At 47.8% G+C, this 18,306-nt stretch overlaps 1 protein-coding gene across 1 annotated transcript in view; it reads right to left on the bottom strand.

The window, feature by feature from the left end:
• The window catches only part of ASH1L (ASH1 like histone lysine methyltransferase), a 110,022-nt gene that overhangs the window by 52,939 nt on the left and 38,777 nt on the right, over window positions 1-18,306 (bottom strand). Inside the window, 6 exon segments of the mRNA XM_074529492.1 lie at window positions 628-667; window positions 2,811-2,853; window positions 2,856-2,979; window positions 2,982-3,371; window positions 3,373-3,545; window positions 7,158-7,259. Of these exon segments, the coding sequence (XP_074385593.1) occupies window positions 628-667; window positions 2,811-2,853; window positions 2,856-2,979; window positions 2,982-3,371; window positions 3,373-3,545; window positions 7,158-7,259 (872 nt within the window).

The raw sequence follows: 18,306 nt of genomic DNA on the forward strand, positions 1-18,306 counted from the left end.
TGACACCAGGCTGCAACCAAGCAGTGGGAAAAATAAAGAAATGCTGGATTTTTCTACCCTAAACATCTCAGAGAAAACAGAGATGAACTTCAGTGAGCTGTGAAATGAAGTGGGTGCATAGCTGGAATTCTTTCACACAGAAGATGAGCACTTGTCACCACTGAGCCAATGACAACAGGAACCTGCTGAGCCCTTCTCTGCACACTGTGCTCAGCACCTGCACTGCCAGGACCAGTCACACTCCTGAATAAATCTCTTATCTTCTTCAAAACTGATAACCAGAAACACTTCCAGACTGCTTGAGGCTACTTTCACATCCTCACTGGGTCAGCTTCTCACAATTACCATCACATAAATCTCCACAGGCTTCAATTAAATTGATTGTTTTAATTCACCTACTCACGAGGGGCAGCTCTTTATGGCTTTAGGTGAAAAAAAGAGTTTTGCCTGGATGCTCAGAGAGCAGTTTTGCTCTGTTTCACTTACTCTGTGGTTTTGGTAGACATCAGAGTAGAGCCCAGCCTTCTGGTATTTCTTCTTTGGGGGTCGAGGGGCTTTCTTCTCCCGCTGGGTCAGAGGAGGCAGAGGCTGCTCAGGGGTTTCAGCTTCAGCTGCTTTCCCAAGGGCCTCATGGGGACTGGGAGGTTCAGCTGCTGTCTCAGAGAAACTGCAAGAAAAAGCAGAGATTAAAAAATCACCTCCCATTAAGATCATCTCACAGTATTTCATTAATCCTCTCTCAAATCTGGTCAGCAGAAGAAGTTCATGTTTCTGGATTTCTGGGTGACTCACTGATCATGATCAACCGGGGGTTAAGTGCATATCATAAGAAAAGCATGATTCTTTTTGTGACATTATTATTACAAAAAGAATGTTGTTTGTACTGCTGATGTTTATCCTTGGAGCCTCAGCTGAGTAACTCAGAAGGCAGCTCTGCTCTCTGCTCTGCTCTGGTAACCCTTCCAGGAGAGCCACAGAGCAATTCCTGAACAGCACCCTCACAGCTCCCATTTCTGGAGAGCAGAGCTCCTGACAGAGCTTGTTTATGGATGGATTTGGGATGAGTGTGAGATGATAAGAGAGATTTTTGGGGTGTGCCTTTAGCACAGGGGCACCCTTAACTCCTGCTTGCTGCTGCAGCTTTAAATCCTTATCTGGTGTACCGTCACTTGATCTCATTTCACATCCTGTGCCCCTACACCCCATGGCACACACACGTTCCTCAGGGCTCCTTATTCCACACAGGATAAAGGAACAATCTGTGGCACCTCAGCAGCCACCAGCTCCCTAAATATATCCTTCACCAACACAAGGTACAGAACCAACCCTTTCAGATCAACCTGAAATTCTCATTTCTGGGGGTTTTCAGTACCTGAGGAAGGACCTGAACACACTCAGGGCTCACATGCTGCTTGTGGCAGCAGCTCTCACAGACCTTCCAGGCATTTCTGAGAAAGCTCAGAGAAAGAATTACAACAATTCTGATCATCACTTGCTACACCTGCTGCCAGACACATGTGGAATGTGTTATGGAGATTTGTTTACCAAAGAGATTCCTTCACCAAAGAGAAGTTTCTGGATTAGACACTAGTAAGAGTGTTTGGGTTACTTAGCAAATTAGACCAAAGCTGTATCAGAAGAAATCAGAAGTTTCTTTAAAGTATACTATAATATAGTATAGAAGAATAAAATAATAGTTCAGCCTTCTGCATCACAGAGTCAATGCTAATTATTACCTGGCTGGGGCCTGCTGCCACAAATAGTAACTCTGAATTGACCACAGTTGGTTCCCTCTACACTGAACTCCTTCATTATTGTATTTGCATTCCCCAGATGCTGGAAGGAAGGAATGATGAATCTGACTCCAAGTTTTCAGAAGGCTAATTTATTATTTTAGGATATTATATTATATCATATTAAAGAATACTAAACTAAACTAAAGGATTCAGAAAGTATATTTATCTTTCTGTAAAGATAATAGTGAAAGATAATAATGGAAAAAGATAATAATGAAAACTTGTGGCTCTTTCCAGAGTCCTGACACAGCTTGGCAATGATTGGTCATTGAGTCAAAACAATTCACATGAAACCAATGAAACAACCACCTGTTGGATAAACAATCTCCAAACACATTCCAGAGCAGCAAAACACAGGAGAAGCAAATCAGATAATTATTGTTTTCCTTTATCTCTGAGGCTTCTCAGTTTCCTAGGAGAAAAAATCCTGGCGAAGGGATTTTTCCAGAAAACATGAACATTGAAAACCTCAATGACTGAAACACTCTAAACCCAAACTGAGGTACAAAACTGCAAGGGAATCACCTCTTATTGAAAACCTCAATGACTGAAACATTCTAAACCCAACTGAGGTACAAAACTGCAAGGGAATCACCTCTTATTGAAAACCTCAATGACTGAAACATTCTAAACCCAACTGAGGTACAAAACTGCAAGGGAATCACCTCTTATTGAAAACCTCAATGACTGAAACATTCTAAACCCAACTGAGGTACAAAACTGCAAGGGAATCACCTCTTATTGAAAACCTCAATGACTGAAACACTCTAAACCCAACTGAGGTACAAAACTGCAAGGGAATCACCTCTTATTGAAAACCTCAATGACTGAAACATTCCAAACCCAACTGAGGTACAAAACTGCAAGGGAATCACCTCTTATTGAAAACCTCAATGACTGAAACATTCCAAACCCAACTGAGGTACAAAACTGCAAGGGAATCACCTCTTATTGAAAACCTCAATGACTGAAACATTCCAAACCCAACTGAGGTACAAACTGCAAGGGAATCACCTCTTATTGCTCTCCTGCTCCTCCTCGGGCAGACTCTTGTGCTCTTCCTGGCCTGCTCCTCGGGCAGCCACCGCTTCCTCTTCCAGCCCTTGCGGTGCTCGGGGTCGAGGCTGACGCTCTGCACCACGGCCTCGATGACGTCGGTGATGGTGTCGGGCCCCAGGTGCAGGGGCTGCTGCTGCTGCTGGGCTCCGTGTCCTGCAGCTCCTGGCTGACCATCCTGGCGGCCTGCAGGGCCTGCATGGACACCACGGCCTGCATCGGGTACTTGCGCGGCCGCCCCGGCCGCCGCTTCACGAAGTTGTTCCCCGTCCTCGACTGCCTCTGCAGCTTTTTGGCTTTCAGGATTTTGTTGACGTGGTCCAGATTTTTTTTTGTGGCCAGGATTTTGTTGTAATTGCACATTTTCCTCGCTTGCCTCTGCATGGCTTCCACCACGCTCCTCTTGAGGTGCCGCGGCGAGTAGGAGCCGGGCAGGCGCTCCGGCAGCAGGGCGATGCCCTCGGGGCCGGGCACGCCGGCGCTGCCCAGCCCGTGCCCGTCCTGCTTGCCCAGGGCTCGACTCCCGGGAGTGGCTGCGGGCAGGGCTGGCCGAGGGGGGGCTGCCCAGGACCCCCTCCAGGCCCTTGTCCAGCGGGGGGGGCCCGTCCTGCTGCGCCATGCGCTGCAGCAGCGCGTCCACCGCGTCCTCGGCCGCCGGGGCCAGGCGGGCAGCCCGGGCTGGCACTGCCGCCCCTGAAACACACACAGGCCTGCAGCTGGTCAATCGGGGCTGGGGTTGGGTGGCTTTCGTGTGCGTTGTAAAGCTGCAATTCTCGGGGTGTGTAACTCTAGTAATATAGTAATTCTAATATAATAATATGATATATTATATATAATATATATATGATATATATAATATATAATATGGTATATGGTATATAATATGTATCATATATAATATATATCATATATGATCTTTGATATATAATATATGATATACAATATATATTGTATAACATATATATAAGATACATAATATACTATATATAATATATATAATATATTATATATAATATATATTAACTAAGTAATAATAATAGCAATAATAATATAATCTATGATAATATATCCAATAATATCTAGAATAATATCTAGAATGATATATATAATAAATATCTATAATATATATAGATAATATAAAAAATAACAGTATATATATTATATATATTAAAATATATATCTATAATATATAATCTATAGAAATATATATGATATAACAATATATAATAAGACACCACATAATATAATATAATATAATATAATATAATATAATATAATATAATATAATATAATATAATATAATATAATATAATTAATAATATAATATAATATAATATAATATAATATATATCTAAAATATATAGAATACATATCTAATACATATAATACATATGATATATAATACATAATACATTATATATGATATATGACATATAATATATAATATAGAATATATGATATATAGTATATAGTATTTAGTAATATATAGTATATAGTTATATAATGTATAATGTATAGTATATTTATGTATAGTATATAATATATAATAATATATAGTATGTATTGCATAATATATAATATATAGTATGTAATGTATAATGTATAACACATACAGTATACAATAGATACTATATGTACTCTATACTATGTATTATATAAATAATAATGATAATAATGATAATGATAATGATAATGATAATAATAATCTCAGTGTATAACTCTAAACTCCATATACCATGCTAGCTCCAGCTTTCCCATGTTGGGCAGACACAACAATTCCCCTCCAGCCCTGCCAGTCAAGGACACCTCAGTGCCTCCAGCCTCCAGAAACGCACACAAAAGTGAGTTGTGGGAGTAAATCTGGGGTAAATGCCTTCATTTCCTGAAGCTGTAACTGGAACATTAACTCCCAATATGGAAATGGCCCAAACTTATAAAAGTGTGAAAACCTGTGACCCATCATCCATTTTTAGCAGGATCCATTTGCCCAAAATGTACCTGAAAGCCCTTCAACAAATACACCGACTTTTTATTCTCCTAATTCTGTCTGGCCTCTGTTTTATAGGCAGCCCAAGAAGGGATTGGAGTGGGGATGGGACCAAAACCACAGAGCTAAAACACAAACAGCTGCATCACCTGAGAGCATTTGTGTCCTGGGGCTGCCCAGAACGTTCCCTGAAGAGATTCTGGAATATGGAACAGGGACCAGTGACACAAGTCAGTCACAGTTTATATCATCCCTTCTAACATAACAATTATTTTCTCTTTATTCCCACACAATCCCTCATTTCTAACAGCAAAAAGCAATGAGGGTTCACTATGGTCCTCAAGTTTCTTTCTATTCAATATTAAAAACACCAAACCCTCTGTGCACATAAAAACTCAATCCTGATAAAAATGGAGTAACATCTATTTTTAAACTCATTTTTCTTTTTTTTTTTTATCGGTTGGAAGTATTGAAACAAATATTTTCACTGCTCTTGCAGGTTTTTTAAGTGGGTAATATTCAGTTTAGGAGTCTGAGAAATGTCTGAATTCTGGTAATGAGAGTGTTTCTGCAAATGAGCTTCTACAAAATGGGTCAACCTGCTGGATTTTCTTCTGTCCACTCCCAGGTGCTCACATTCCATTTTTACAGAATCACAGAATGGTCTGGGTTTGAAGGGACCTTAAAAACCATCTTGTTCCACCCAGGATTCTCACATGTGAGCTCCCATGGGAGCTCAGTGCATTTTCACAGAATCACAGAATGGTTTGGGTTGGAAGGAACCTTAAAAACCATCTTGTTTCCACCCCCTGCCAAAACCTCAGGATCTCCATGAGCTGAAGTTCTCCAGCCATGATGCCCCAAGATAGCAGTGGGAAAACTCAGGATCACCATGAGCTGAAGTTCTCCAGCCATGACTGTCCCAATAACTCAGGATCACCATGAGTGAAGTTCTCCAGCCATGATGTCCCAAAACTCAGGATCACCATGAGTGAAGTTCTCCAGCCATGATATCCCGAAAATATTAGTGGAAAACCTCAATATCTCCATGAGCTGAAGTTCTCCAGCCATGATGGCCCAAAACTCAGGATCACCATGAGTGATGATCTCCAGCCATGATGTCCCAAGATTTCAATGAAAACCTCAGGATCTCCATGAGCTGAAGTTCTCCAGCCATGATGTCCCAAAACTCAGGATCTCCATGGGTGAGGGAAAACTCAGGATCACCATGAGCTGAAGTTCTCCAGCCATGATGCCCCAAAACTCAATATCTCCATGAGCTGAAGTTCTCCAGCCATGATGTCCCAAAATATCAGTGAAAAACCTCAGGATCACCATGAGCTGAAGTTCTCACAGCCATGATGTCCCAAAATATCAGAGGAAAAACTCAGGATCACCATGAGTGAAGTTCTCCAGCCATGATGGCCCAAAACTCAGGATCACTATGAGTGATGTTCTCCAGCCATGATGTCCCCAAAAACTCAGGATCACCATGAGCTGAAGTTCTCCAGCCATGATGTCCCCAATATATCAGTGAAACAACTCAGGATCACCATGAGTGATGTTCTCCAGCCATGATGCCCCAAGATATCAATGGAAAACCTCAGGATCACCATGAGCTGAAGTTCTCACAGCCATGATGACCCAAAACTCAGGATCACCATGAGCTGAAGTTCTCACAGCCATGATGTCCCCAAAACTCAGGATCACCATGGGTGATGTTCTCCAGCCATGATGCCCCAAGATATCAGTGGGAAAACTCAGGATCACCATGAGCTCAAGTTTTCACAGCCATGATATCCCGAAAATATCTCCATGACCTGAAGTTCTCCAGCCATGATGTCCCAAAACTCAGGATCACCATGAGTGATGTTCTCCAGCCATGATGTCCCAAGATATCAATGGAAAACCTCAGGATCTCCATGAGCTGAAGTTCTCCAGCCATGATGACCCAAAAATATTAGTGGAAAAACCTCAATATTTCCATGAGCTGAAGTTCTCCAGCCATGATGTCCCAAAACATCAGTGGGAAAACTCAGGGTCACCATGAGTGATGTTCTCCAGCCATGATGTTCCCAATATATCAATGGGAAAACCTCAATATCACCATGAGCTGAAGTTCTCACAGCCATGATATCCCGAAAATATTAGTGGAAAACCTCAATATCTCCATGAGCTGAAGTTCTCCAGCCATGATGCCCCAATATATCAATGGAAACCTCAGGATCTCCATGAGCTGAAGTTCTCCAGCCATGCTGGGTCTCAGCACAGCCCTGAGCACCCCGGGATCCCAAAGCCAGGGCCCTGGGCACACTTGCCTGGAGAAGAAGCGCTCTCTGACGTGGATCTCTTCCTGGAGGGGCTGCAGGTTGTGCTCTCCGACTGCCTCTGCGAGGGCTTCTCCTGGCTGGGCAAAGGGCCTGCAAGGCAGAGCAGGGAAAGGCACAAAGAAATCATCATTTCAGGGGAAAGGGTTCAATTCAGGTTACTCTGAACACCTGTGAGCTCCCAGAATGCAGGGGAAGGAGGGAAAGGAAAAACACCAAGCAGGGATTGCCACAGGAAAGTGCAGAGCTAAACAAGGCTTGAGTAAAGACATGGAATATTAACGACCAGAATGAGGTTGTGAGTGAGAAAAGGAAAGGAAAGAAAGGGGAAGAAAGGCAAAAAAAGAAAAAAGGAAAAGGGGGAAAGGAAAAGGGGGAAAGGGAAAAGGGGGAAAGGAAAAGGGGGAAAGGAAAAGGGGAAAGGAACAAAGGGGGAAAGGAAAAGGGGGAAAGGAAAAGGGGGGAAAGGAAAAGGAGGGGGAAAGGAAAAGGGGGAAAGGAAAAGGGGGAAAGGAAAAGGGGAAGAAAGGGGAAAGGAAAAGGGGGGAAAGGAAAAGGGGGGAAAGGAAAAGGGGGAAAGGAAAAGGGGGAAAGGAAAAGGGGGAAAGGAAAAGGGGGAAAGGAAAAGGGGGGAAAGGAAAAGGGGGAAAGGAAAGGAGACGGGGGAAAGGAAAAGGGGGGGAAAGGAAAAGGGGGAAGGAAAAGGGGGAAAGGACAAGGGGGGGAAAGGAAAAGGGGGGAAAGGAAAAGGGGGGAAAGGAAAAGGGGAAAGGAAAAGGGGGAAAGGAAAAGGGGGAAAGGAAAAGGGGGAAAGGAAAAGGGGAAGAAAGGAAAAGGGAGGGGAAAGGAAAAAAGGGGGGAAAGGAAAAGGGGGAAAGGAAAAGGGGGAAAGGAAAAGGGGGAAAGGAAAAGGGGGGAAAGGAAAAAGGGGGAAAGGAAAAGGGGGGAAAGGAAAAGGGGGAAAGGAAAAGGGGGGAAAGGAAAAAGGGGGAAAGGAAAAAGGGGGAAAGGAAAAGGGGAAAGGAAAGGGGAAAGGAAAGAGAAAGGAAAAGGAAAGGAAAGGAAAGGAAAGGAAAGGAAAGGAAAGGAAAGGAAAGGAAAGGAAAGGAAAGGAAAGGAAAGGAAAGGAAAGAAAGGAAAGGAAAGGAAAGGAAAGGAAAGGAAAGGAAAGGAAAGGAGAATGGAAAGGAAAGGAAAGGAAAGGAAAGGAGAAATCCCCCACATATTCCTACTCTCAATTGAATCCAAACTCCTTGATTTTCAGAAGAGTTTGGACAAGACCTCTGCAGATCACCAAAACCAAGCACCCTGCTCTAAACAGGGTCAGCTTGCTCAGGGCCACCACATTCTGTGGTGTTTTCCACATCTCCAGGGACGCAGATTCCCTCATCTGCAATTCCCCCACCCTCACTGTGAGCACTGTTTTCTTCTGCACAAACTGAATTCCCTGAACCCCAGTGGGCTCCTCACACTGGGCACCAGCAGGAACATTTTCCCTCCTTTTTCTTCATTCCCTCCCAAGTGGAACATGGACACACTGGAGGAGCTCCCTTTGTGCATCCTCTGCTCCAGGCTTGACAACCCCAGTTCTTCCAGATCCTCTGGATGAGCAATCCCAGCTCTCCCAAATCCCTGGATGAGCAATCCAGTTCTCCCCAATCTCTGGATGAGCAATCCCAGCTCTCCCAAAATCCCTGGATGAGCAATCCCAGCTCTCCCAAATCTCTGGATAACAGATCCAGCTCTCCCAAAACTCTGGGTGAGCAATCCCAGCTCTCCCAAACTCTGGATGAGCAATCCCAGTTCTCCCAAACTCTCTGGATAACAGATCCAGCTCTCCCAAAATCCCTGGATGAGCAATCCCAGTCCCTCTGGATTATTGATCCATCTCTCCCAATCCCTGGATGAGCAATCCCAGTTCTCCCAAAATCCCTGGATGAGCAATCCCAGCTCTCCCAAATCTCTGGATGAGCAATCCCAGCTCTCCCAAACTCTGGATGAGCAATCCAGCTCTCTCCTTAAATCCCAAAATCCTGATGAGCAATCCCAGCTCTCCCAAACTGTGGATGAGCAATCCCAGCTCTCCCAAACTCTCTGGATAACAGATCCAGCTCTCCCAAACTCTCTGGATGAGCAATCCCAGCTCTCCCAAAATCTCTGGGTGAGCAATCCCCAGCTCTCCCAAACTCTCTGGATGAGCAATCCAGCTCTCCCAAAATCCCTGGATGAGCAATCCCAGTTCTCCCAAACTCTGGATGAGCAATCCCAGCTCTCCCAAATCTCTGGATATGAGCAATCCCAGCTCTCCAAATCTCTGGATGAGCAATCCCAGCTCTCCCAAACTCTGGGTGAGCAATCCCAGCTCTCCCGAAATCTCTGGATGAGCAATCCCAGCTCTCCCAAACTGTGGATGAGCAATCCCAGCTCTCCCAAACTCTCTGGGATGAGCAATCCCAGCTCTCCCAAACTCTCTGGATAACAGATCCAGCTCTCCCAGCCCCTCTGGATGAGCAATCCCAGCTCTCACAAAATCTCTGGATGAGCAATCCCAGCTCTCCCAAAATCCTGGATGAGCAATCCCAGCTCTCCCAAACTTTCTGGATGAGCAATCCCAGCTCTCCCAAATCTCTGGATGAGCAATCCCAGTTCTCCCAAACTCTGGATGAGCAATCCCAGCTCTCCCAAAATCCCTGGATGAGCAATCCCAGCTCTCCCAAAATCCCTGGAATGAGCAATCCCAGTTTTTCCCAGTCCCTCTGGATTATTGATCCATCTCTCCCAAACTCTCTGGATGAGCAATCCCAGCTCTTCCAAAATCTCTGGATGAGCAATCCCAGCTTCTCCCAAAATCTCTGGATGAGCAGCAATCCCAGCTCTCCCAAAATCCCTGGATGAGCAATCCCAGCTCTCCCAAATCCCTGGATGAGCAATCCCAGCTCTCCCAAACTCTGGATGAGCAATCCCAGCTCTCCCAGTCCCTCTGGATGAGCAATCCCAGCTCTCCCAAATCTCTGGATGAGCAATCCCAGCTCTCCCAAAATCCCTGGATGAGCAATCCCAGCTCTCCCAAAATCCCTGGATGAGCAATCCCAGCTCTCCCAAACTCTCTGGATGAGCAATCCCAGCTCTCCCAAATCTCTGGATAACAGATCCAGCTCTCCCAAACTCTGGATGAGCAATCCCAGCTCTCCCAAATCTCTGGATAACAGATCCAGCTCTCCCAAACTCTGGATGAGCAATCCCAGCTCTCCCAAACTCTGGATGAGCAATCACCAGATCTCCAAACTCTCTGGATGAGCAATCCCAACTCTCCCAAAATCCTGGATGAGCAATCCCAGCTCTCCCAAACTCTCTGGATGAGCAATCCCAGCTCTCCCAAATCTCTGGATGAGCAATCCCAACTCTCCCAAACTCTCTGGATAACAGATCCAGCTCTCCCAAACTCTCTGGATGAGCAATCCCAGCTCTCCCAAATCTCTGGATGAACAATCCCAGCTCTCCCAGCCCCTCTGGATGAGCAATCCCAGCTCTCCCAAACTCTGGATGAGCAATCCCAACTCTCCCAAACTCTCTGGGTGAGGATTCCCAGTTCTCCCAAACTCTCTGGATAACAGATCCAGCTCTCCCAAACTGTCTGGATGAGCAATCCCAGTTTTCCCAGTCCCTCTGGATTATTGATCCATCTCTCCCAAATCTCTGGATGAGCAATCCCAGCTCTCCCAAAATCTCTGGATGAGCAATCCCAGCTCTCCCAAACTCTGGATGAGCAATCCCAGCTCTCCCAAAATCCCTGGATGAGCAATCCCAGTTTTCCCAGTCCCTCTGGATTATTGATCCATCTCTCCCAAACTCTCTGGATGAGCAATCCCAGCTCTCCAAAATCTCTGGATGAGCAATCCCAGCTCTCCCAAACTCTCTGGATGAGCAATCCCAGCTCTCCCAAATCTCTGGATGAGCAATCCCAGCTCTCCCAAACTCTCTGGATGAGCAATCCCAGCTCTCCCAAAATCCCTGGATGAGCAATCCCAGTTCTCCCAAACTCTCTGGATGAGCAATCCCAGCTCTCCCAAAATCCCTGGATGAGCAATCCCAACTCTCCCAAATCTCTGGATAACAGATCCAGCTCTCCCAAACTCTCTGGATGAGCAATCCCAGTTCTCCCAAAATCCCTGGATGAGCAATCCCAGCTCTCCCAAATCTCTGGATGAGCAATCCCAGCTCTCCCAAACTCTCTGGATGAGCAATCCCAGCTCTCCCAAAATCCCTGGATGAGCAATCCCAGCTCTCCCAAACTCTGGATGAGCAATCCCAGCTCTCCCAAACTCTCTGGATAACAGATCCATCTCTCCCAAACTCTCTGGATGAGCAATCCCAGTTTTCCCAAACTCTCTGGATGAGCAATCCCAGCTCTCCCAAACTCTGGATGAGCAACCCCAGCTCTCCCAAATCTCTGGATAACAGATCCAGCTCTCCCAAACTCTGGATGAGCAATCCCAGCTCTCCCAAATCTCTGGATAACAGATCCAGCTCTCAGCCCCTGTCCCACCATTCAGGCACCGGGAAGGAGGTGGAACCCTGAGTGCCTTTGTGCTGCTCATTGTGCTTTTTCACTCTGGAAAAACATTTCCTTCCCCTCCTTGGGCAGAACTGCTCACCAGGAACTGCACAAAGGTGAAAAACCAAAAAGAAAATTCTCAAGAATTTAAAATTCTTTCGATTTCTCCCTTGCTGTGTTGCTTTTCCTTTTCAAGACCCTGTCACAACAAAACCCACAAATTTTCCTGCTCCAGTCCATCAGGGCAAATCTGTCACAGCCCTGGGGCCTGAACCTGTGAGGATGATGATGATGATGATGTACACACAGAGCAGCACTGGATTTCAGTGCAGAACACATTTCACTCTGTTCCCAGGGCTTGTTGGTACTTGCTAAATCCTTGGGTGATGTCACCAGGCAGCACAATTACCATTCCTTGAGTAAAAACCAATTTTAGAAAGATCCAGGAATCCACAGCTGCTGCAGGGTGAAGGGACAGGGCTGGGAATGGCAGAGAACACAAGTAAAGATCCATTTGTTTCCCTTTTTCTTACAGTAAACTGCTTTATTTTCCTAAAATTTCAGAGAATCCCAATTACTCTTGAAAGCAAAGGCTGTGGGAGTCATGAAAATGTCACAGAAAAACCTGGTTTTGCAGTGATGAAAATGCTGAGATATTAAAAACTCTGATCACTATAAAAGCCCAGATAAGCAAAAATGCACGTGGTAGTGCAAGAGGAGAATGTGCTCATCCTGAAAATATCTAGAAGACAAAATCCAGGATGCAAAAAACCAGATTTTTGGTGTTTTCCTTCAAAATATGGTATAGTAATGAATATTATATATTCATTATTTTGGTATTAAAAATAGCATATATTATATAATAATATATAGTATATAATGCATAATATATAATATATAGTATATAATGTATAACATATACAGTATACAATAGATAATATATGTACTGTACACTATGTATAATAATAATACCAAAATAATAAGAATAATACCAAAATAATAATAATGATAATAATGATGATGATGATAATAATAATAATAATAATAATAATAATAATAATAATAATAATACCAAAATAATGAATCTATAATATACTATATTTTGGTATATTAATTATATTAATAATGACTATTATATATCCATTATTATACCATATTTTTGTATATCATTGATTATTTTATATGTCCCTCCCCTCCTCAAAGCTGGGGCACTGCACAGGTGCTCAGCACTGGAAGAGCTGTCCTGGTTCCAGCTGGGACGGGCTGAATTTATCCCACTGATGCCTCAGGGTTTCGTTTTTATATTTTTCAGGCTCTGTGCTGTTTTAGTGTTTTAGTGTGTGGGTCTGGGTTTCAGATCAGTGGATGGTGAGCTCTCCTCACAGAGCAAGGAGAGAAAACAATTCCTGCTCTAGCTGGGGACCAAGGATTATTTGTCAATAATCCAGATTTCAGGCCCAGGAGCATCATTTGTGCTTCTTGTCCTCATTTCCCTCTGTCCTTTTTCATGGCAATTATTACTACTCTTATTATTATTACATATAATTTTATTTCAATTATTAAAGAGTTCTTATCTCAACCCATGAGTTTCACTTTATTCTGGCCCACCCACCCCTCTGGGCTCAGGGAGCTGCTGCAGCAGCTCTGTCATTCCAGGCTGACTTTTCCTCCTGAGGAACTCCAAGATGCATTGAATTTAAAAAATCTACATTAACCAAGCCCCCTGAGAGCTGGGATTGAAAACAGAAATTAACCAGTGGGAGTGGGGAATGAACTGTAATTCATAACAGGGGAAAAAACAAGGGGAAGGGTTTGGGGGTGGCAGGGATGGCACTGCTGGCAGGGGTGGCACAGCCTGGGGGCTGTCACTGCAGTGTCCTGGGGGCTGTCACCATCCGTGGTCCGGTCCCCCCTGCTCCGTTCAGGTCCCCCCATCCCGTTCAGGTCCCTCCTGTCCCATTCAGGTCCCTCGGCCCAGTTCAGATCCCCTCGGTCCGTTCGGGTCCCCCCCGTCCCGTTCAGATCCCCCTGTCTCATTCAGGTCCCCCCATGTCCTGCTCAGGTCACCCCGGCCCATTCAGGTCCCCCCTGTCCCATTCAGGTCCCCCCATCCCATTCAGGTCCCCCTGGTCCGTCCGGGTCCTCCTGTCCCGTTCAGGTCCCTCCTGTCCCGTTCAGGTCCCCCCTGTCCCATTCAGGTCCCCCCATCCCATTCAGGTCCCCCTGGTCCGTCCGGGTCCTCCTGTCCCGTTCAGGTCCCTCCTGTCCCGTTCAGGTCCCTCCTGTCCCGTTCAGGTCCCCTCGGTCCCGTTCGGGTCCCCCCCGTCCCGTTCGGGTCCCCCCGGCCCGTTCAGGTCCCTCCAGCCCCATTTGAGTCCCCCTGTCCCATTCAGGTCTCCCTGTCCCATCCAGGTCCCCCCCGGCCCGTTCAGATCCCCCCGGTCCGTTCGGGTCCCCCCATCCCGTTCAGGTCCCTCCTGTCCCATTCAGGTCCCCCCTGCCCGTTAAGGTCCCTCCAGCCCCGTTCAGGTCCCCCCGCCCCACCGGGCTCGGCGGGACGCGGCAGAGGAGCGCCGCCGCCGCCAGGGGGCGCTGCTGCCCGCCGGTCCCGCAGCCCCGGGGCGGGAACGGCTGAAACCCCTCGGGACTGGAACCGGGACCGGGACTGGGACTCCTCGGGACAGGGACCGACACAGGGATAGGGACCGGCACAGGGACCCACCGGGACTGTGACAGGAACCGGCACAGGGACTCCTCGGGACAGGGACGGGCACAGGGATCGATCGGGATCCCTCGGGACAGGGACAGAGACCCCTCGGAACAGGGACCGGAACTCCTTGGAACGAGACGGACACAGGGACCGGGACCCCTTGGGCAGGGACGGACACAGGGACAGGGACTCCTCGGGACAGGGACCAGCACAGGGACCGGCACCCTTGGGGACAGGGACCGAGACCCCTCAGGACAGGGACAGACACAGGGACCAGGAACCCTGGGGAAAGGGACCGGCACAGGGACCGGTACCCTTGGGGACAGGGACCGAGATCCCTCAGGACAGGGACAGACACAGGGACCAGGAACCCTGGGGAAAGGGACCGGCACAGGGACCCCTCGGTCAGGGGCTGACACAGGGACAGGGGGTTTTGGGGCAGGGACCGACACACGGTCTGGGACTGCCCGGGTCAGCCCAGGAGCCCACGGTGACACCGGTTATCCCGGGATGGCACCGGCACCTCACCCACACCGGGACAGCCAGAGGAGGAGCAGCCTCACAGCCGGCCCGGTGTTGGCAGAGGGAACAGAACCAGAACCGACTGCGGCTGATCCCTTTTCCTCCCTGCCTGCCTGCTGCACTCGGGCTGATCCCGTTTTCCCTTGCACTCGGGCTGATCCCATTTTCCCCCTGCACTCGGGCTGATCCCGTTTTCCCTCCTGCACTCGGGCTGATCCCGTTTCCTCTGCACTCGGGCTGATCCCGTTTTCCCCCTGCACTCGGGCTGATCCCCTTTTCTCTGCACTCGGGCTGATCCCGTTTCCTCTGCACTCGGGCTGATCCCGTTTTTCTCCTGCACTCGGGCTGATCCCGTTTTTCTCCTGCACTCGGGCTGATCCCCTTTCCCTCTACACTCGGGCTGATCCCGTTTTTCTCCTGCACTCGGGCTGATCCCGTTTCCTCTGCACTCGGGCTGATCCCGTTTTCCACCCTCACTTGGCATTTCTCTTTCCTGGGGCTTTGTACCAGACGTGGTTTAAGTTTCCCGAGTGGTGTGGGGCTCCTTGGGAATGAGCTGGCCACTGAGCCTAAGGCAAACCTCACTAAATATCCCGGTTCCAGGTGGGAATGCCCTGTCTGGAAGTGACATCCCAGCGTGAGGAATCACCCCAAGTTCCAGGGCAGGGAGCAGGCAGAGCCTGCACAAAAAGCATCTCTGCTCTCCCCCTCCTTGGGTTATTCCTCACTCAAACCCAGGTCAGATCACTCACCCCAAAGGAAAACCCTTCTCAATTCCCAGAGCTGCACAATTCACTCCTCAGAGCCAGATTTAACCCTTTGAGTGACCCCGCACCTGCAACTTCTCTTTCCATCACTGCAGAGAAGCAATCTCGTGGTTCTGCTGCCTTCTCCACACTCCTCTCACCACCTCAAGTAATTTCAGTACCAGCACAAAGAAATATGAATTTGTGCTTAAAATAAAGAAGGGAAACACAAACTCCCCAAATCAAGAGAAAATCCCAGTCCACACACAGATGTGCAGAGCAGGGGAGGTGCCATCAGAGCAGGAGAATCCCATGGGAAGGAGCCAAGATGAGAGCCAGGAATGTGAGGAGGGATTTTTCAGTTCTTGCTCTGTGAAATATTAGTCACAAGTGGCTTTGGGAAAATGATTTAAACTCCAAGGGAGAATGCAGGCAAGAAGGGAAGGGAGAAGCAGCTCAGGCTTCCTTCACACACTGGAAGCAGGAGGAGCACAAGCTGCACTTGCCCTTTGCAGGTTTTATTTTCTTTTCTTTTCTTTTCCTCAATATTATGCAAATGACAAGCTCCTGTTCCTGCTCCTCCTGTTCCAGTTTTGCTCGAGGCTGTCAGAAGCATTTCCCAACTATGAATAAATCCAAAATTTCCAGATTTGGTCTCAGGCATCCCCAGCATCAACCCCAGCTGTTCTGAGGTGTTGCAAGAGGCCTCAAGGCAAGGATTGAAAGCTTTGTTGTAGCAGAGATTGTCAAATTACCAAAATGGAGTTACAAAAGGAATAGGAAACATTTTCTTAAATGGAAACATTACTCACAACAGGAGCAGCAACAGGTGGTCTGAACCAAACCAAGCAAACTTCAAACATGGCTTTGAAAGTAGCAAAAACCGTGAGAATTTCCCTCATTTCTCCAGAAAATTAAAATTGTATGGAAAAAGCAAAGACCTTTGCATGAGAAAGCAAAGCCTTAGCGTGGAAGGAAGCAAGAGGAGTTTGTTGGGAGGGGGACAGAGGGCTGTGGGCGGCTCTGGGGGAGATGCTGTCAGTCTGTGCTGACCCTGCAGGAACAGAGCTCCTGCTGAGGGCAGGGCAGGGCCCAGAACGATCCTGCAGAGCCCAAACCTCACCTGACCATTGCTCCAGCTGTGTTTGATAAAACAGAACCCAGCAAAACTCATAAACAGAGCTCTTGGTGAGGGCAGGACCCCAGAACGATCCTGCAGAGCCAGAGCCTCACCTGACCATTGCTCCAGATGGCACAACAGAACCCAGCAAAACTCACAGGAACAGAGCTCTTGGTGAGGGCAGGGGCAGGATTCCAGCACCAATCCCTGCAGAGCCAAAGCCACACCTGTCCCCCAGATGTGTTTGGCAGAACAGAACCCAGCAAAACCCATGGAACAGAGCTCTTGGTGAGGGCAGAACCCAAGCACTGATCCCTGCAGAGCCAAAGCCACACCTGCCCCCCAGATGTGTTTGGTACAACAGAACCCAGCAAAACTCACAGAACAGAGCTCTTGGTGAGGACAGGGGCAGGATTCCAGCACCAATCCCTGCAGAGCCCAAACCTCACCTGACCATTGCTCCAGCTGTGCTTGGTACAACACAACCCAGCAAAACTCATGGAACAGAGAGAGCTCTTGGTGAGGACAGGACTCAAGTACCAATCCCTGCAGAGCCAAAGCCACACCTGCCCCCCAGCTGTGTTTGGCACAACAGAACCCATCAGGACTCATGGAACAGAGCTCTTGGTGAGAGCAGGGTCAGGGCAGGACCCCAGAATGATCCTGCAGAGCCCAAACCTCACCTGCCACTGCTCCAGCTGTGTTTGGTACAAAAGGACCCATAAAACCTCATGGAACAGAGCTCTTGGTGAGGGGCAGGGCAGGACCCCAGAATGATCCTGCAGAGCCCAAACCTCACCTGACCATTGCTCCAGCTGTATTTGGTACAAAAGGGCCCATAAAACCTCATGGAACTGAGCTCTTGGTGAGGGCTGGACCCAAGCACCAATCCCTGCAGAGCCCAAACCTCACCTGCCACTGCTCCAGCTGTGTTTGGTACAACAGAACCCAGCAAAACTCACAGGAACAGAGCTCATGGTGAGAGCAGGACCCAAGCACCGATCCCTGCAGAGCCAAAGCCACACCTGCCCCCCAGATGTGTTTGGTACAACAGAACCCAGCAGGACTCATGGAACAGAGCTCTTGGTGAGGGCAGAACCCCAACACTGATCCCTGCAGAGCCCAAACCTCACCTGCCATTGCTCCAGTTGTGTCTGGCACAACAGAACCCAGCAAAAGTCATGGAACAGAGCTCTTGGTGAGGGCAGGGCAGGGCCCCAGAACGATCCTGCAGAGCCAAAGCCACACCTGCCCCCCAGATGTGTTTGGTAGAACAGAACCCAGCAAAACCCATGGAACAGAGCTCTTGGTGAGGACAGGGACAGGATTCCAGCACCAATCCCTGCAGAGCCCAAACCTCACCTGACCATTGCTCCAGCTGTGTTTGCCATAACAGAACCCATCAGGACTCATGGAACAGAGCTCCTGGTGAGGGCAGGGGCAGGGCTGGACTCCAGAATGATCCCTGCAGAGCCCAAACCTCACCT

Source organism: Zonotrichia albicollis, chromosome 30, assembly GCF_047830755.1.
Source record: "Zonotrichia albicollis isolate bZonAlb1 chromosome 30, bZonAlb1.hap1, whole genome shotgun sequence".
In the NCBI taxonomy this organism is placed as follows: Eukaryota; Metazoa; Chordata; class Aves; order Passeriformes; family Passerellidae; genus Zonotrichia; species Zonotrichia albicollis.